This window comes from Xyrauchen texanus, chromosome 37 (genome assembly GCF_025860055.1).
Source record: "Xyrauchen texanus isolate HMW12.3.18 chromosome 37, RBS_HiC_50CHRs, whole genome shotgun sequence".
Lineage (NCBI taxonomy): Eukaryota > Metazoa > Chordata > Actinopteri > Cypriniformes > Catostomidae > Xyrauchen > Xyrauchen texanus.
This window is the reverse complement of record NC_068312.1, coordinates 19,260,904-19,281,165: the sequence shown is the minus strand read 5'-3', so window position 1 is coordinate 19,281,165 and position 20,262 is coordinate 19,260,904. Positions and strand designations below refer to the sequence as shown.

General features: G+C 37.7%; 2 protein-coding genes across 5 annotated transcripts in view; both read right to left on the bottom strand.

Annotated features, from left to right (window-relative positions):
* Positions 1-4,367, bottom strand: part of LOC127630945 (U5 small nuclear ribonucleoprotein 200 kDa helicase) — a 43,501-nt gene extending 39,134 nt beyond the window's left edge. The window contains exons 1-2 of one of the 2 annotated variants that reach the window (XM_052108846.1): positions 4,102-4,367; positions 1,357-1,520 (exon numbers count right to left, since the gene is read on the bottom strand). In XM_052108846.1, the coding sequence (XP_051964806.1) occupies positions 1,357-1,520; positions 4,102-4,146 (209 nt within the window). In that variant the 5' untranslated portion in view covers positions 4,147-4,367. Of the gene's footprint in view, positions 1-1,028; positions 1,206-1,356; positions 1,521-4,101 lie in introns of those variants that run through there. The other variant, XM_052108847.1, reaches the window with a different exon arrangement.
* A 1,331-nt stretch (positions 4,368-5,698) lies between these two features.
* Positions 5,699-19,887, bottom strand: LOC127631115 (sodium-dependent phosphate transporter 1-A-like). Of its 3 annotated transcripts, XM_052109106.1 has the most exons (13): positions 19,658-19,887; positions 18,764-18,828; positions 18,387-18,440; positions 14,687-15,367; positions 14,230-14,370; positions 13,632-13,717; positions 13,394-13,490; positions 11,749-11,868; positions 11,280-11,495; positions 9,595-10,090; positions 8,421-8,606; positions 7,992-8,076; positions 5,699-7,846 (listed from the first exon to the last, which is right to left on the bottom strand). In XM_052109106.1, the coding sequence occupies exons 4-13, from the start codon at positions 15,033-15,035 to the stop codon at positions 7,682-7,684; spliced, it is 1,941 nt and encodes a 646-aa protein (XP_051965066.1). In that variant the 5' UTR covers positions 15,036-15,367; positions 18,387-18,440; positions 18,764-18,828; positions 19,658-19,887; the 3' UTR covers positions 5,699-7,681. The 3 variants fall into 3 exon arrangements, with proteins under 3 accessions (XP_051965066.1, XP_051965067.1, XP_051965068.1); XM_052109107.1 differs by lacking the exon at positions 18,387-18,440; XM_052109108.1 differs by lacking the exons at positions 18,387-18,440; positions 18,764-18,828 and having other exon boundaries at positions 14,687-15,086; positions 15,218-15,367.
* Positions 19,888-20,262: the final 375 nt, after the last annotated feature.

Here is a 20,262-nt window from a genome sequence, read left to right as displayed (position 1 = left end):
TTTCCATAACTACGTCCATTTTAGACATAAACTGTGTTTAAGTGAATCTCCAAGCCGGTCGTTTTGACATATTTTTGTGTATAGTTGATCGTTTAGACGCATGAAACCCAAAGTAGCCTATACTTTGCTTGTCTCTTTGCGGTGTGTTTCGGAGCGCGCGCCGCCTTGGGAACGGTATCTCTTGCGCTCTTTTTATTATTAAACGCGTCCCGCAGTTTAGCAACAGTAGCATTTTACAACAATCACCGATCGTGCTGATTCTGACGTTAAGTTTGAGGTTTAGGGAGAAATGTCAGTGCACCGCTGTGAAGGGAAGGAAGTTGTGCTAGACAGAATGCGGCTTATGTATAAATATTATTTTTATAATCTTTGGAAGGCGAAATCTAAAATAAAATCAGACTAATAATCACAGATCTAAACCAGGCTACATTTGAATGTTTAGTTCTGTCACTCATTAAGCTGTGCTTGTGTTGGGCTCGTTTTGTGCTCACTGTGGCACCGCGTGAGCGAGATCTCTCTCTCTCTCTCTGACTGCGAATAGCTAAATTGCATCACAGACAAATGGTTTCATATTATTATTATTATACACAGAAATGGCTGGCGAGATAAAATAACTTTCTCTTTATAGCAATAAAGAATGTATTTTCTTAATTTCTTCAGTACCGACAGCAGAACCGATAACGGCCGAGCTTACCAAAGCCAGTCCTTCAATAGCCTATACTGCGTTGGTATATTTTTATTACTTATTTATCTGCATTGAGTCACAACCCTCTCAAACATAAGACACACAAACAGAACAATAAAAGTCTCAGATTCACTGTCTGTAATTGCAAAATTCTTGCTTACTTATTGTGACATGACAGCCACCCTTCTGCTGTGATAATGCAACTTCAACTACGCTATCAATATCCAAAGTAGCCGAACGTCATGTCAACTATCGCGTTTGTCACGTTTTTTCTTGAAGTTGGCAGTAACATATCAAACATTTTTAATTAAATCTAAAGTAGTTATACAAATTTAACCCTTACTGTTTTCTCCAAGGAACTTAGCTCCTTCCTTAGGCACTGGATGAGGTCAGCTCACTCTGCTGGAAAATGACTCTAGGGGCAGCGTGCGTCGAACACGTGTTCCACAACAACACTAGGCTGCCCACAGATGCGCCTGCCTAATAATCGGCTTGATATGCGTGGATATTGCCGATGCCGATTATGTAAAAAATGCAAAAAAATCGGCCGATTAATCGGTCGACCTCTAGTTGGTATAATTGCACATGAATTACATTTTGTTAATTTCTAACAAAAACATCTTACATTGTGTAGCTTTAATGATCACTCAAGAGTTTCTGATAAGCCTTACTTTGCTCTCCTCTCCTCCAGCATCTGAGGTTTAGTTCTCTGGCTCCTGTCTCCCATCTTAGTCCCCTCCAGTTTGCCAACCAGAGACAGCACCTCTCCAGTGGGCTCATCTCTGCGGGTGCGGTCGATCAGAGATCTGTCCGCTTGCAACACCAAGTTAGAGTTCTGCGGAGAAACAAACACTCGTTATCGATTCAATGGCACCTCAAAGCCTCTCAAAGCCAACTGTGATGCCTAGACAATATTCAGGGGAGTAAAAAAAAATGTAGTGCACATATAAAGGTACTCATTAAAAAGCTTTGCTCCTAAAGAGTTCATTTTGAATCATCCACTGGTGGCCAAAGGTTTGGAATAATGTACAGATTTTAAGCTCTTATGGAAAGACATTTGTACCTTTATTCACCAAATTAGAATTCAACTGACCACAAGGTATAGTCAGGAATCTCGGGTCATTAATAATGTGAAAAATTACTATTACAATTAGAATATTTCTTAAACTACATTATAAAAAATCCTCCACATGCAGCAATGACACCTTTACAGATCCTTGCCATTCTAGCAGTCAGTTTGTCCAGATACTCCGGTAACATTTAACCCCACACTTCCTGTAGCACTTGCCATAGATGAGGCTGTCTTGTAGGGCACTTCTCACGCACCTTACAGTCTAGCTGATCCCACAAAAGCTCAATGGGTTTAAGATCCATAACACTCTTTTACAATTATCTGTTGTCCAATGTCTGTGTTTCTTTGCCCACTCTAACCTTTTCTTTTTGATATCGGTTTCAAAAGTGTTTTTTTCTTTGCAGTTCTTCCCGTAAGCCCTGCAGCCCTGAGTCTTGTCTTTACTGTTGTACATGAAACTGGTGTTGAGCGGGTAGAATTCAATGAAGCTGTCAGTTGAGGACATGTGAGGCATCTATTTCTCAAACTAGAAACTCTGATGTACTTATCCTCTTGTTTAGTTGTACATCTGGGCCTTCCACATCTCTTTCTGCCCTTGTTAGAGACAGTTTTCTTTGTCTTTGAAGACTGTAGTGTACACCTTTGTATGAAATTCTCAGTTTTGTTTGGCAATTTCAAGCATTGTAAAGCCTTCATTCCTCAAAACAATTATTAACTGATGAGTCTCTAGAGAAAGCTGTTTTTTGACACTCAAGACATGCCAGTATATTGCTTACTGTGGCAATTCAAAAACAAACACAAAGACAATGTTAAGCTTCATTTAATGAACCAAATAGCTTTAAGCTGTGTTTGATATAATGGCAAGTGATTTTCTAGGACCAAATTAGCAATTTAGCATGATTACTCAAGGATAAGATGTTGGAGTGATGCCTTCTGGAAATGCAGCCTGTCAAATAGTGATGGTTCTGTTTTGTACATCAGTAATGTCATGACTATACTTTGTTATCAGTTGAATGCCACTTTGGTAAATAAAATACCAATTTCCTTCTTAAACAAACAGCTAAATCTGTACATTATTCCAAACATTTGGAGTTTGGGCATAAAATCATAAGCACTCACATTAAGACATCAGTCATACCAGTATAAAAGCTGGTTTATTCTACATGAGAGCATTCTCTCATGGGGGCTGCCATGTTAGGATCACATGACCAACCGAATAATATCTGCTTAATCTCAGTAACCACCCTGTTATTGGACACTTTCACTCATGGATTACATTAAACATGGCTGACTGTGAATAGTGAAATTTTACAATGGCATCGGTAACTTAAAACTATTGCATTTAAGTTATGCTGCATCCACACCCTCTAGGTGTCAGTGTAAGTCCAAGACGACATACTCAAAAAATTGTGCACTTTTAAATTCTGCTGCTAAATGACTACTTGCATCCTAACAAGTACTACCTAATGTTCTTAAATTCTTTGCATGCTTGTAAAACTGTCTCAACTGTTTATTCAGTAAATTGCATATTTTATATTATTTTGTTTTACCATCTCAAGAACATTTGTAAATCAGTGAATTATGTGTCTTATGAGATATGAGTGTTATACTGAGGTGGAATGACAGTAAAGTGATGTGATTTGACTTAAAGGTATAGTTCACCCAAAAAAATCTCAACATTTACTCACCCTCATGCATCCCAGATGTGTATAACTTACTATTCTTCTAAAAACACTAAACTCAAGTTTTTTAGAAGAATATCTCAACTCTGGAGGTCCATGAAAATAAAACAGAATTGTCACCAAAACTTTTCAAAAAGCACATAAAGGCAGCATAGAAGTAATCCATATAACTTTTAATCCATGTCTTCTAAAGCAGTCCAATCGGATTTATGTGGGAACAGACCAAAATATAACTAATTGTTTCACTGACATTGCAGTCTCCTGCTGTATGGATTACTTTAATGCTGCCTTTATGTTCTTTTTGAAGCTTCCAAGTTTGGTCACCATTTACTTTCATTTCATGGATCAACAGAGCTTAAATATTCTTCTAAAAATCTTAATTTCAAATTTCAGTTCTGCAGAAGACAGAAAGCCATCAACATCTGGGATGGTATGAGGTGAACTATCCATTTAATGAAAAGCATCTGCTGAATGATAAATTACTACACTTAGCTTACCTTAAAATTGTTTTCTAGATAGGCAGCTCACAACACAGTCAATACATTCAAGCACAACATATAAACCAAACCAAAACAAAACACCCCAGTTAGCTGAACCATGAGAATTAGCTACAACACATACCAACACTCAAACAAAAATATTACACATTATTTAGGACTTACCGCTTTGTATTCATACTGCAAGCTACGCGCAGTTACATCCGCCATGACTTCTTATTGCTGTAAATGCGCTCACAAAAGAAAATCTTCTTTATCAACCAGCACACACAGTGCTAGCGGAAAGACTGAAGCTTCAATAAACTACACAGAACTCATCTGCCCTACCTATGTAAATTAAAGCTCAGAGTGCACCGGTAACGTGCACAAAACAATAACAGTGTATTTTCTTTATCTGCAAAACTGCACCACACGTCTGCACCACACACTACACTTTCAAAAACGCAGTTTGATGTTACTTCCGCTTCCGGGCAAACTAGCATACAAACTGTCAAGGGTGAAAAATATTGCCCTCTTCTGGATAGGAATGGCACACATTCTAGAATTATGAGGCAATTCATAATGCCTCAGTAGTTCAAATGAAATTATGTTCACAGGGATTAATGAAAAGTCATTATAAGCTTGTTTCAGGTACTGCATATCTTATCTCGATATGAGATCAGTGCTTCTTGAAAAAGTTGCCCATCTCCATTCTGAGAAAGGTTGTCCATTCTTGTAACACCTTTGTATGATTTGAGTTTGTTTATTCCTTTACAGAGCTTAAATATGTGACATGAAATGTCAGCTCGATGTCTTTTTGAATGCAATACAATGGAGCTCCTTTTAGAAAAGGACAGTATATTGTTAGCAGAAAAGGCAGAAACATTTTGTGACAACAAACTTTCAAGGACCATTGTGAAGTAATTTGTTATTGGACAAAAAGTGCTTCATATTGAAAGTTGTTGAACCCTTTGGCCAAAACCAGGCAATTTGTCTAGATGTTAACAATATTTTCAGGATTTCACATTTAGAAGAGCGGTTACAAGAAAGGCATTTCTGAGAAATGTCACTTCATTATGTAACATATAGTGTTTGTCGGAAGCCATGTGACAACCTGGTCCATTTTTAGAAGAAAATTGGAATCAGATAAGATTGAAGTTGACATTGTTGGGAAAAAGCAAGCCACTATTTGGCTCAGCTCATCAGGTTCAGTTTTTCCCAAGTCCTTGGAGAATTATTGTCAATCAGCCAGAGATTTGTGTTTGAGGTGACATTAATTTCCTACAGGGCCATAACACAATGCATACAGCAGACAGCATAAATAAGATCACAATTCAAGGAGAGCATCATTTTACATGTGCATTACACCATGTAAAAGACTTTTCATTTTCTCAATCAGTGAAATTCTGGGAATTGCACATGATTCATTTAAAATATTTATTCAGCAATATTGACCAACAGAGGTGGATGATAGCACATGTACATAAATCTATTTGATGTGTGTGTTTACATCTGGAAGATATATTTTTTTAGGTAGTTTACTAATCTGCAATATGTCTAAAAGACGTTTCCTCTTGGATGTCAATAAGACATTCAGTAGATGTCTTCGAGACATTTATGATTAAGAATGTTTGCAAATCCGAACTTTTTACGATGTTTAGCAGATGTTATTTAGAATGTGGTGCATTCCAGATGTAAAGATCTAAAACAGACATCTCAGAGACGTACGTGTGCTATCTGGGAATCTACAGCAACACAGCCACTCCACATTGGGGGATAAAAGTGGAGTCTTGTCTATAATTATTTATTTGAAAATTTAGAGAACAGTCAAATATAGCAGTACACGTTCACAGCTTGAGTGCTATTGTAATAAATAATATACATTGATATACATATTAAAATACTGTACAATGATATAAAATCCATTATATAACAAATTATATATATATATAATTGGTACTGCAGTGAAAGGTAAATTTCATGGCATCTCAAGTGCAAATTTCCCATTGGGTTGCAAGAGTGTCAAATATGCATGAGAAAAACAACACGGATAATTCCTGGCAATAATCAAGACTTGAGGTTCACAGACATTTCCCCATTTTCTATATATTCTGTTACATCTTTCACCTCTTTGTCATTGTTTAGATTGCCTAACTAACTTCTATCGCTAAAATCCAAGAGCAACAACTGCAGATCACTTGCTCATTCAGCATACCTCTACTCGCTACTCTGAACAAGATTGAACACATTTTTTGTCAATCAGTGTTTTGGCTATTTGATTGAATGATTGTTCGTGGGGAAATTTTCTTTATTTTAGTTGCATAAGCGATGGAACTGGTTACCGGTAATTTAAAAAGTTTTAAAACCATCCAAAATCATTCCAAACCAGCCTAAATTTTGTCCACCCGGCCAAACATATTTTCCACGCACAATTCCATCAAAACAAACCCAACTGGCTGGGGAACTGCCCAATCTGGCAACACTGTCGCCTTGGACTTACACTGACACCTACAAGATTGGATGCAGCATCATTCAAATGCAGTTGTTTTTAAGTTACCAATGCAATTGTAGAAATGCACTATTCACAGTCAGCAATGATTAATTTAACCGATGAGTAAAAGTGTTTTTCAGTCAATCTCCACTTAACTTTCACTTTCTTCTGTTTTTGTTGATTCACATTCTTCATGCATATTGCCCCCTACTGGGCAGGGAGGAGAATTTATGATTAAAAAATGTCTTAAATATTGATCTGTTTCTACCCACACCTATCATATTGCTTCTAAACATATTGATTTAACCACTAGAGTTATATGGATTGCTTTTATGCTCCCTTTATGTGGATTTTGGAGCTTCAAAATTTTGGCACCCATTCACTTGCATTGTGTGGACCTTCAGAGCTGAAATATGCTTCTAAAAATCTTAATTTGTGTTCTACAGAATAAAGAAAGTCACAGCACATCTGGGATGCCTGAGGGGATTTGCCATAACAGAATTTAAATTTTTGGTTGAACTATCCCTTTAAAGTGAGTAGTATTCTGCTGGTCATGTGATCCTAACATGGCAGCCCCCCTGAGGCAACCCTCTCAGTGTAGAATAAAGCAGCTTTTATAAGGTTACTGATAATACTGCAGTCTTCATCAATATGAGTGCACATCATTTTAAAATGACAACAAATTTCTTTAGACATAACACTTTTTAAATGAGGAAAAAATGCAATTTGTGCACCTTTAAATATAACTTAGTTGGATTTCCCAATGAATTTCCATCACAGAGTTGTAGATTTTTTCAGATGAAGTACAATTTGTCATTCAATAATTTTATTTAGAGGTGCAAATAAGCATGCAAAAACATGATTTATTTTAAACACATATATATAGATATATATAGATATTTTTTATATAAATAAAACATTGCCTTACAGCTCTGAGTATAAATTGTACAAATCATTTTGGTATTCAAAATGCCAAAAGTTGAAACGGAAAACCTAAAACTAAAATTATGTGAGGCTCCAAATTAAACATTCTAATTTTACATGTCTCACAGATTTTACATCTAATAAGATTGTCTTCAACACTATGAAGCACTATGTACAAAGATTACAAAGTAACAGAATGTGGTGCAAGCAGAGTCTGGGCTTTCATTAGTAGAGTACATATGATAGGATAAGATAAAGGGGCATTCAAAAGAAATTCTAGTTTCACCTTGAGGCGCAATTTTGCACAAAAGTAAAAGTATTTACAGAGAAAGACAGGTTTAACATAAATATTTAGGTCAGAGGCAGTATAACATAATAGAAGAGTGCCATGATAGCAGCACTTATGAGACCAGAAATTGGCACGGTCACAAACCAAGCAATAAAGATATTCCGGAACAGATGCCAGTCAACGGCCTTCCTGGAGCGGAGCCAGCCAACTGACACCACTGATCCAACCTGTGCATGTACATACAAACAAAGAAGATCGTAAGCTTGCTATTACAGATAAAAGGAACCATAGACAAGACCAATTATTTATACAGAATTTAAGAAGAAAATGTAGTTTCCAAAATTGGAATTATTCTATCAGTAAAAGACCCACCTTGCAATGAGTTGTGCTGACGGGGAGTCCGACATTGGAAGCAACAACCACAGTTACAGCAGAGGCCAGCTCAATGCTAAATCCACTTTGAGAAACCAATGATGATTAGAATGATCATAATAAGCATATGTACACATAACATAGAGCTGCACATGTTCAATGCCATGATGAAAATGTCATAATGCCAAAGGCCGTCCTAAAGAGAAAATTACTGCTATGGTGGTTGAGGGAATTTCCATGAGACTAGAAGTGTTATTAAACTGTTTGTTTACATAGCATGCCCACAGTGATAAGAAAGAGGGAACCTGGCCTGTAAGCCCCATGAGAACCATGATGATAAAACTGAACTACACTATCCCACAAATAAGCACTCGTATCAGTTTTTACTCAGTAGAGGTATGATAAATCAGGGCAGTAGCAGCTTGTTACCTGGAGGGTGTGATGGGAGTCAGGTCTTTACCCATGGTTTGTATTACCCTGCGACCCCAAATCCAGAGCCCAGTACAGATACCCACTCCACCATACAGGAGCAACCAAATTGGTGTAGGTGTTTTGGGTGCTACAGAAGCACTTTCATAAATGAGCCAGAGGGCAACTAGAGGGCCAATCGCATTACTGCAAGAGAGGAATGAGTAAAGTCAACATTCTGAGAGATTAACACTGTGGGGATAAAATAGTTGGAAATCTAAAAAATCAGGGATAAAATTGGTTAGAATATAATACACAATAAATCCTATTTTAAAACAAAAAAATTTAAACAAGATTGTTGTGGTTTATCTCCCTTAAAATATAAAAATATATATAAAATAAATACAATGCAAATACTGTAGGTAACACTTTGCAATAAGGTTGTATTTGTTAACATAATTTAACAATGAACATTACTTTTTCAGCACTTATAAATTTGGTTAATGTTAAACTGAATATATATATTACATTTAAAAAGATAAGTTGTATACTTTGTGTTAATTTTATTAATACATCATTGACTGATATGAACTTACAATAAACAATTATTATAAATTATTAGCAGCCAACATTAGTTAACATGAACTATGAATGAACAATACTTTTACAACATTTATTAATCTTGGTTAATGTTAATTTTGACATACATATACATCTTTAAAATTAAAAGTTGTTTATGTCAATATTTGTTAATGCATTATAAAATAACATGAACAAACAACGAACAATTGTAATTTTATAAACTTAAATTTACCAAGATTAATAAATAAATCTAAGAATATATTATTCATTGGTGGTTTGTGATACCTAATGCATATACTAATGTTATCAAACACAAACTTCTTGTAAAGTGTTCCCAGTAATAAATGTAAAATTATTTATTATTATTATTATTATTATTATTATTATGTAAATTATGTGAATTAGAAATATGTCTACATAATAAATATTAATTAATAACTATCAAATCAATATGTACAATAAATGTGAAAATATAGTGTTAAAATAAAAATGAATTTGAAAATGCAACATAAAAATAACCTTTGTAGATAATTAAAAACCAGTGAAAACTAGCACCGTACTATGAAATTATTATTACACCGTATTCCCGGAATTATCCGAATCAGTCTAATACCTGACGTCATTCCCCCCATGAGCAAATGAGCCAAAGCAGGCGGTGAGGATCTGCAGGAACTGGAAGAGTGTGGATACCTCTGGCTTGTCTATCTCAAGCTCATCCACCTCCTCCTCCAGCGAGTCTCTTCTAACAGTCTCATCCCCAATCTCCACTCCCAGAGCTCCATCACCTGCACCAACTTCTCCATCAGCCACTGCGGAACAGTAACTGTTATAGCTGTCGTATCGTGAACGCCTTTTCTCTCCATCCAATCCCGTCCGGCTTCCCTCGCCCTCCTTCAGGGACCCGTGTATTCCATAGATAGCCATGGTGTAAGACGTATAGCTGTTGTTACGACGGATGGGTTTGTCTCCGGTTTCTCCCATACATTCACCAACCTTGGCCAAGTGAAGTTTGTGCAGCAGATCCTTGCAGATTCCAGAATCTTTGTTTAAGGTATGGAATTGGCTCAGACTCAGGTCTGAGACAGGGATTCCAGCATTGCCATTCAAAGCTACAATGTAAGACCAAAAATGTAGATCAGAGAGTGAGCAAGACTGTAACTTTGGTCAAAAGAGAGATAATGTACAATGATCCACAGGGGACTGTCTAATTATTTATTCTGTATGACCACTATCTCTCAAATCTTCAATTACCTGTCTAACACGTGATTTTAAACACATTCTTAAAGCTATAGAGTGTCATTCTTATTGTACTAGCAGCATAAAACAGAATTGCTTAAAGGGATTGTTCACCCAAAAATGAAAATTGTCTCATAATTTACTCACCCTCATGCCATCCCAGATGTGTATGACTTTCTTTATTCTGCAGAACGCAAATTATGATTTTTAGAATAATATTTCAACTCTGAAAGTCCATACAATGCAAGTGAATGGGTGTCAAAACTTTTACGCTCCAAAAAGAACATAAAGGCAGCATAAAAGTAATCCATACAACTCAAGTATTTTAATCCATATGTTTAGAAGCAATATGATAGGTGTGTGTAGAAACAGATCAATATTTAAGTAATTTCATATCATAAATTCTTCTCCCTACCCAGTAGAGGGCGATATGCAAGAAGAATGTGAAAGTAAAAGTTTAAGTGAGGATTGACTGAGCAGGGAGGAGAATTGATTGTAAAAAAAGGACTTAAAAATGTATCTGTTTCGCACCCACCCATATCATATTGCTTCTGACATTGATTTAACCACTGATGTCTTATGGATTACTTTTTTTGCTGACTGATGTATTTTTTGAGCTTCACAATTTGACACCTATTCACTTGCATTGTATGGACCTACAGACTTGAGAAATTCTTTAAAAAAATCTTCATTTGAATTCAGCAGATGAAAGAAAGTCATAAATATCTAGGATGGCATGTAATGTGAAGTAATGACTTCAGGTTTCTAGAACACTCCCCCCCCCCATCTTCTATTAGTAAAACAAAACTGCAGTCTGGCCCACAACTAACCACATTGTTTGAGCCAATGTTGCTGTGTTAGCCTGTTCAAACAAACAGCAATTTTAATGCACCACAGTTTTTACAGTACACGTTTCGGGGGAAATCAGCTTATTTCTTATTGTATATTTGTCTCTGCACATTGCATAATCAGGGAAAGGAAAAAGCATTTTAACATAAAACATATAACACCTTGCAGTGTTAACTACATCTATTTAAATGCAAATTGTATCAAGTGGCGGACCATTGGTGCAATCCAGGTCTTTGGCATCAAAATCTTTGTTGTCCAGATCAGTTTCAGCCGAGCCGCCAATATCAAATGCCACCTTGTTGCTGTCAGCAGAGGGTGTCTGTGAAATAGGAGAGTAGCTTTGCCTTGGGCTGGGATGGTCTACTGGGCCATTTAAGGGTGGCTTCTTCTCAATCATCGGTGTCCCATTTGAGTTGGCCATACTCTGACCTGAAAAGGTGGAAATAATTACATTAATAGAAGGTTATTTTGCATAAGAAAACAAAATGCTGTTACTACATCTGCACCATTCAAACTGAATTCAAAGTCAATTTAACAGTATATCCGAAACATTTACAATTATATTGTATTACATAATGGTTGTGCTGGACAGTTCATAAAGCATTTCACATTCCAATTGAAAATTAAAACTGTAACAAAATGAAGATGAACTATATATATGAAATAGAATGTAAATATGTACTTTTTATCTTCTTCTTTAACAGTGGACACACAATGAACCAGACCACCCCAGCAGTAATCAGGGCAAAACCAAGTGAGATCAGTAGAGTGCCCCACCATGGTAAACTGTTGAATCCCAACACTGTAGAAGACAAAAGAGAAGAAACAGAGGAAACATAGAACATTTAGCGTTAAACAGTGCTTCATTTTTTGAGCTTTCAGACTCAAACCCTTCCTACTAAAAATAAAATGTATTGTGTTTAACTAAATTAACAACTTAGCATTTGAGCAATGCTGTTCAAAAGCAAAATTGTGTGGACATGGTAACCTGAAATATAAGGAATATTTAAAAAACTAGGGTAGCAGGGTTGGGATAAAACAGTTTTAATAGTAAAAGGTGAGAAGGCCACGCAGCCTATAATGGACCAGAAAAAGAGACAATGTCCTGCTTTTCCAAACATAGCATATGTTCTCCACCAGAATTAAGTCTGTTTACAAAACACTGAAGTGAGATAAGTTGTTACACAATGTGCACATGTGCTAAATAATGTTCAAATGAGTGAATTTCCCATGAAGACTTACATTTACAGTTCCAACAAGAACCAACTGACAGTATCAGACATGCTCATGTGCGTGAGACAGTAGATAACCAGGAATAGGGCGGCACTGTGGTCCACTGATTAGTGTGCAGAGACTTCAGTACAACTGTTGGTTCTCTTTAGTACATCATGATCCCTCTGAAGTTTGCTTAAATGTACAGGTTGTTGAACTTGGGCCAAAATCCAATTTCATTATGTCATAATCACATCAGCAAGAAACTGTACACACAATTATGCAAGTGGACATTGCAGCCACTATTTATTTTCATAAGCTTGTATTCTGAATATATTGTGGCCTTATCAACACATGAATTATGAAATAATTATGAAAGAGCACTTTCTTTGGAATAACATATTAATAAGAGCTGGAAAATTACAAGCAGACTTTGCTTTTAATAAGTAAAGAATCATGATTAATTAAGTTATGACAAATGTGGGAAGAGTATGTTTGTGTTCACAAACTTAGCATGCTATTTAGCCTACAGTATAAGTGTGTGTGTGTATTCAGTGAGGTTTATACACATTGATTTGACACACTGGCCTGCAGCCTTCAGTGAAGGACCCAGGCCAGATGCCCTCCCACTGAGGTCAGCCCTGCAAAGTGAGAGAGCGGAAATGACCTCTCTAATAACACCAGATCAAGTATGGTTCAAGATGCATTTAAGTTAGAAAGGTTCAAACAGATGTCAGTGACAGATGTGAAAAAAAAGCAAAAAAATAAAAATGAATAAACTATGCAACTTCACTTATATTCCCTTATAAGTTATAACACCTTGCTAAAACACCCAAATAAGAAGTACTCGCTAACCCAAATTAAAAGTGGTTTACAACATCTGTGCATATGTGTATGTACTTTGCTTTAGTCTGTTGTAAGCTAAATCAGACAAAACCTTCCCTTCATTCAGAAATGTGGTCATTTGGAAAAATTATTACTTTTATAACGTTTATATTTTTCTTTAAAAATGCAAAAATGTTTATTTTAGGGATAGGGCTGGAGTTTGTGCAAAGATAATTTGGCAGTTTTGTGTGTGTGTGTGTACAAAATGAAGGAAAATATTCTTAGCTTACTTGGTGCTCCAGTAAACATGATTGAGAACAGATTGATTCCCATGGTAACAGCATAGAAAACTGGCAATGCTCTTAAACCATTGGGCACTGGATCATCCTATAACATGTAGAAATATTGATGTTTAGCACATGGCATTGTGAACGTGTTCTTCTTTTATTAAGAGATGCAAGAGATTGTGAAGTAACAAAACAGACACTGGTACATTATGCAACAGATAAGCCCAGATTTTTTCTGTACCTTATTTAAAATGTACTTGCGCACAAAGTAGAAGAGAATGGCAGACATGCCGCCGGACAGAAGAGGAGACAGAAACCAAGAGGCAACTGCAAAAGATTTAAAAACACATTAATAAATTACACAGATATGCATCATGTAGTTATGTTTCATTTCTCTGTCTAAGCATTACCAAAGAGACATCTAGACAGTTAGTTTACTAAAACCTTATGGTTCAAGCGTTCTCAGGACTGCATGCTGTGTATCAACAAACACCCATCAAGTCACTAGGGATGTTAGTATATTCATATGACCATGTTTCCTGTTGGTACAGTCCAAAATGTTCTGTTCCCTAAATAAATCTCATTTGGGTCATGTGAAAAGAGTGATAAAATGAAGAGATCTGCACTAAATAATGTTGGGGTGGGTTAACTGCAGGGGCGGACTGGCCATAGGGAGAAACTGGCTAACTGCTTAGTATTTCCAGGGTCACAAAATCTAGCCCTACATGTGGGCTTTCCACAATGGCTGACTCATTCTTCACAGACAAAGTAAACCTTACTGAGCATTTTGGTGCAAAATAAAAAAAATAAAAATAAAAACATTCAACATTTTCACATACCAATACGAAGCAATTCCAGCCATTTGACCCCTTGACGACCCCTTGCAACCATGGAAAAGCCGATTGTGGCGCCTACAATGCAGTGTGTTCCAGAGATGGGAAGTTTCAAAAATGAAGCTAGGAGTTGCCAAGCAGCAGATCCTGTAACATGCGAAAATCAAACATGCACTGGTGTTATGAGAAATACTAGTCACAACAACATGATAAAGTTCCACCTAGGTGACATGTTTGCAGATTGCTGGATTCAGCTGATTACATTCTCTTATGTTAGATACTATGATGGACGCTGTGTGGTGGGTGTGAAAATATGCATTGGCTTGGAGTGAATGATAGGATTTGAGAGAGTAAGGGACCAGACTAGAGAACAAGAGAACCTGGTATTTGATATGTACATGGTAAAAGCAGTATTCAGCAATTTTGCACATACACTTCAATGAACTAAGTAACGCCTACTCACCAAACATGGCACTGATGGAGCCAGCCATCAGCACAACCTCTGAGCCATTGTACATGTGAACATCAATGATGCCTGACCGGATGGTCTCACTGACCTTGGCCCCCAAAAGTATGGCACCCACTGTCTCAAAGATAGTGGCCAAGACACAGGCCTGACGCAAGGTCACCACTCCAGAGCCCACTGCTGTACCAAAGGAGTTGGCGACGTCATTGGCACCCACAGAGAAGGCCAGGATAAAAGCGATGATGAAGCCCAGGATCAGCAGCCAGAGATAACCAGACATGTTTGTCTGTGTAGCCGCCATTAGCATAGTAACAGTTGCTAGGGATGCTAGTGTAGTGGATTCCATTGCTGTTACTTTAGTTTAGTGTAACTGCTTTGCTCTTGCTTTAAGACCAGCCTATTGAGAACCAAACTTAACTAGGTTAATGAGGTATCTCTTTAAAATAAATAAATAAATACAAATCAAAAGAACTCCCCCTTTAAAATAAAGGAGATGAGTTAAAAAAAAAAAATCTTATAATCTACAACCTGTTTCCTGTCTATTCAGATGGGAATCGAAGTACCAGAAAGGCAACTGCTAGCTACATATACTAATCTCTGTAAGGGTTTTGCTTTGGCTGTGGATGGCTACACAGACAGAGTCATCCATTGTGGACTAGTAGAGATCGATGGTACATCCTAAAAATAGAAGAGCCATGTGGATGAATTAGAGACTAGAAACCCTGACTTTAAAAAAGCAGAAACACATTTAAATGAAACCACACAGTTTTATATGCCTTATTTATTGGGAAGGGCAGAGAAAATGTCTGCTTTGCATGGGACTTATTTTATGTGTCTTTGTGTGAGATGAATATTAAGTTGGAAACTTGTGTTTAATGATCCCTTCTGTAGGAACTAGACCTGCGTTATCGCATTGGGACATGCCCTGAGTGTCACGTGGTCTGAAGCCCTTATAAAATCATGCCAATTTATTGGCTGATGGCGCTTATGCGGCGCCCCTAGGGAGCTACGTCATTGGCTCCATAAAGGCGCTCGCTTCACGCCCTCGAGTCAGATTTTATGTTCTTCAGTGCACAATCTCGTCTGGCCCATGTTGTACCAACGACTCGTGTAGAAGTGAGGATCATTATTATTCTCCCTTTTGAGTGGCAACACAGGATGGAATATATGAAGCAACACATCATTTTATAAAGCATTATTTCAGAGCAATATTAATGTGTTTTTTCCAAACATTACAAGGGTCCGACGGGGACAGCGGCACCGTTCGAGGCTCGCAATTTCTCAACACGAGGCGTTATCCCCACTTGTTCCAGTTCCACAGCCTCCAGATTGGAGCTCCGTGTGAGGTGGCAGTTTGAGATTTCAGCTTTGTGTCTGAGAAGATTTGTGTGCGAACAGACATCAGGATCTTCCTTGTGTTTGTAGCCCTCCCCTTCAGCGAAAGCGAGAGACTCGTCGGACATGCTTTGAGGCCTAGCTTGGCACCTATTTTCTGATGAGCAATCATGTGAAAGAGTTACCGTGTGCGTCTTGAGCCGTCACTATTAATAATGTTGTATGAGAGAATTCGTCATTTGAAGGTAAGGACACAAAATGGCCCTTTTGCCCCTATTATATTTTTCTGTGTCATTCTGGGAGAATGCTCATGAATAAGGCAATGGAGGCTTTTTCTCTCTCCCCTCCCCATTCACACAGGAGGGGATCATGCATGAGCCTGGCTGTAGAACGTGGGGGCTGGAATAAGAGAATATTCCCCAATGGAGTAATGACGAACCAACGCAAGAGCACTTTGTCAGTGCCATTATTCTTTTGGGATGCTATCAAAAGATGCAAGGCATTTTAACTATTTTTTTTGTCTTTCACCTGTTCGTGGAACTTGTCTCTTGACGAGAGACATACACTGCTATTTCTTTTAGATTTTTCAGTAGCGGCATGGATCTCGTTCTTTTCAGTCAGCTGTTGGATCTACACATGATGGTTTTCCATGGTTTCTCATGCAGTGCGAGTTGGTCAAGGTGATTGTTTTGTTCTTGAGAGTGTTTAACACTCTCTGGGTACTACGTGTTGTTCCCTCATTATATGTTAGGACCGGTTTAGTTCTAACCTGCTTTTTCAGTACACAAATTTATCCCAGGCTCCCCTGTAATTTACGCTAGTGAATGAGTATTGAATATTTTCAGCTTGAGTTTTGATTCTGCCTCCATGTCCAAGGGTCTCGGGGTTCAAGTAATATAACTCAATGTACGATAAAAATAGGTCTACACCAGGAGCCGTTGTGGCGAACCAGTTTTCTGAAATAAACATTCCCCCCAATGTTCATACACTTTCCCCATTCATATACCAGGGAAAAGGTTAATTCTGTCAGCATCCCTGCTTGTAGATACATTCATAATTTATGCCTAAATACAATAAAGGCAAAAACATAATAAACTTTCCTACAACCAGTCAAAGTATTAGAGGAGTGAAGGCTTCCCTCCTCTGTGCCGCTGGTTTGGGGACAGTCAGCAAAAGTAAGCCAAGCATGCTATCTAGTGGTTACAGGGCGCGCTGCAGGCAAGAGCCAAGCATTAATCCCTCTGTCTGCCCGTCTGTCGGCTTTGCAGCAGCTGTAGGGTACTTCGAGCTGGATACTTCGAATGATAAAGCATGGTTATGTAATTCAATTCAGGCAAACTCCACTGGTGTTCAGTGGGGTTGTTCCGACAGACATTTCTGTTTGGGAAGCCCAATTTTTGACATTTGGCACCCCAGCCAGACTTGTGGAAGTTATGGGTATGGCCCCTCAATGTGGTGCTCTTTTTAATGATGGGTTATCCCCCGCTGTAGTTGATACCATTCTGAATGCTAGAGCTCCATCAACTAGGAAGTGTTATATGTTCAAGTGCCATATTTTTGCTTCTTGCCCTGTCGGTACAGTGCTGGATTTTTTGCAAGAGCATTTTGGGTCTGAGGTTGCCCTGGCTATGCTTAAAGTCTTTGTTGCCGCTATAATGGCCGAGCATGTGCTTATCAATGGAGTCTCTGTAGGTAGACATTCTCTTGTCTCTCATTTTATGCATGGGATACGCAGGCTTAGACCTTTTTGTCCTGTCCATGTTCCTTTATGGGATTTCTCTGTTGTTTTAGAGGCTCTCTCGGGTGCTCCGTTTGAGCCCTTGGCAACAGTTGCTGATACGTTTTTGACACTTAAAATGGCCCTGCTGGTGGCATTGGTGTCATTTAAAAGGGTTGGTGATTTGCATGCCCTTATTAATCCCTTATGTATGGATTTTGCACCAGGGTGTTCAAGGGTGGTGTCAGGACCTCATTTTGGCTAGTTGCCCAAGGTCGTTGCTATACATCATTTAGCTCACAGACTATTCATTTTCATGCTTTCTATCCTTCCCCATTTGAGTCGGTGCAGCATGAAAGATTCCATATGCTTTGCCCAGTTTGGGTGCTGCGGATTTATGTTGACCATACTAGCCAAGAGTTTTATGAGTTATTTTGACGTATTACATTTTGGTGAGTACAATTGATTTAGTTAATTTACACTACTTGAGGAATTTAAGTTGAACTTACATGCTAATTTTAATTTAAGAAAACTAATTTAAAACATGTCCATTATTATATCAAGCTCAGCCAAAGAGTTATTTTTTTTTTGAGTGAATGCAATAGTTAACAAAAATGTAAGTAAGATCAAATCATAAATCATTACCTCACAAAGTACACCTCAGCTGACCTCAGAAACTGTTGTTATGCTGCAATAAAACTGTTTGGATATTGATAAGTAAAATTTACTTTTGCAACAATACTACTATTTGTATGCAGTATCTTAATAACATGGATGGATAGTTATTCATTTAAGACAATGTGGTGCAAAACAAAACATGTTTGGGTAATTAATGCACTTTTATTTATCCAAATAATGTTGTTAATATGAATTCTGCTAAAAACTTTGGGAAACTGTGTGCCAGACTGCTTGTATAAGTATGTAAGGAATTTCCAAAACAAAGTGCCATATTCATTAGGAAAAGAAGGCTTAATAATGATCCATTAAGCATGTCATTTAATTTTGAGGCTGAAAATACTTACATTTCTTAAGTGGCAACTTTGTAACGACTGTTAGATAACATAAGTGGCTTTAGACATTAGAAGATCTAGAGAGACAAAGAAGATACAAATGTACTATACAGACAAAACTGAAACACAGGCTTCAAAAACAGTTTTCATTAAATGGTTGATTTGACACAGAGGCTATGAACTGTGCCTGCGCCTTCTCACTTTTAACATAACACTAAAAATGCAGTAGCCTGTTCATGTATTTAGGGGGTTTAGAAATATACACAAGCCTTCGTATCATCTCTGTGCCCATTATACAAAGGGGCCTCGGTTTGTTCCTGGGATGCAGCAGATGCTCAAACACCACCCCCACCCCCACCCTAATCCTAACCAAATGGTACCTTTAAGGCGGAGGCACTTTTCTCCAACTGTGCGCCGTGCAGTGTCAAGTTAAAAAGAAGCAACTTTTAAAAGCGTGTATTGAGACATCAAATTGAATAAAAATTTTTTTTGCAAGGCACTCTATCTCCAATACAAATGTATTTTATTGGGCGACATTAAAAAGCCAACAGGCATGGGCAGACTAGCTGCCTTTGTCAGGGCATGAGAAAAAACAAACCAATATAAATGATCCTCAATTGGCAGAAGCCAATGAGTTTCAATCATAAAATCAATAATCCAATTAATCGCAAAAGGGAGTATATTCACATAACAAATATGGCATAAAGACAAACAATCACATCACATCACACACACACACACACACACACACACACACACACACACACACACACACACACACACACGTAAATACATTTGCACAACTCTCGAGACACCTGCGTTCTGTTCAATGCGCTGCGCTGCAACTAGTGCGAGAACACATCCAGTTTGAACGGCCCCTTTGATGCAATTGAACAGAAAACTCACCAAATGCGCTGGCTTGAATGACTTCTGCTTGATTGGCTGTGTTGTCAATAAATTGATAGATAAATTAAAGGACGTCTACTCTTGATCCGTTTCTGAGAAGTAGGCCTACAGCACACAAACTTCCTTGTAAATATGACCCTGATAACTTTCTTAATTAGTTTTACTTTTAACTCCACGATTCAGCTAACTGTAGCTCTCGCCAGTCTGTTATATATTATTACTAGAGAAGGAGGGGAGAATGAACCACACCTCCAAAGCGGGTCATGAGATCGTGGGTTGTGTGAAAGGACTGGTTTAGCTTAGTTTGCACGAAATAACCCATTGCTTTACTTGTGTACTCATGTAGACAGTTTGTCCCTCGTCGCGTTAGTTTATTATATTAAACGTGACCACAAACTTAGGTATAATATTACAATAATGGGGAACTATTATATAACATTACATTTTACAGGAGCGCATTCACAAACTGCTGCGCGTGCTATGACGCACCTCTATGGGCTATAGTCCATAAAACGCATAACATTAGATTCATTTTAAAATCCTCTAAACCATATTTCTTTCTTTTGGAAATATCTTTATTAGAAACTATATTAAAGTCATAATCA

Bases quoted from the DNA above. Each gene is read 5' to 3' on its own strand.
- LOC127631115 (XM_052109106.1), bottom strand. From the start codon at position 15,035: ATGGAATCCACTACACTAGCATCCCTAGCAACTGTTACTATGCTAATG. The intron at 14,371-14,686 runs GTGAGTAGGCGT...CGCATGTTACAG, and splicing joins CTCCATCAGTGCCATGTTTG to GATCTGCTGCTTGGCAACTC. The intron at 13,718-14,229 runs GTATGTGAAAAT...AATCTTTTGCAG, and splicing joins GCTGGAATTGCTTCGTATTG to TTGCCTCTTGGTTTCTGTCT.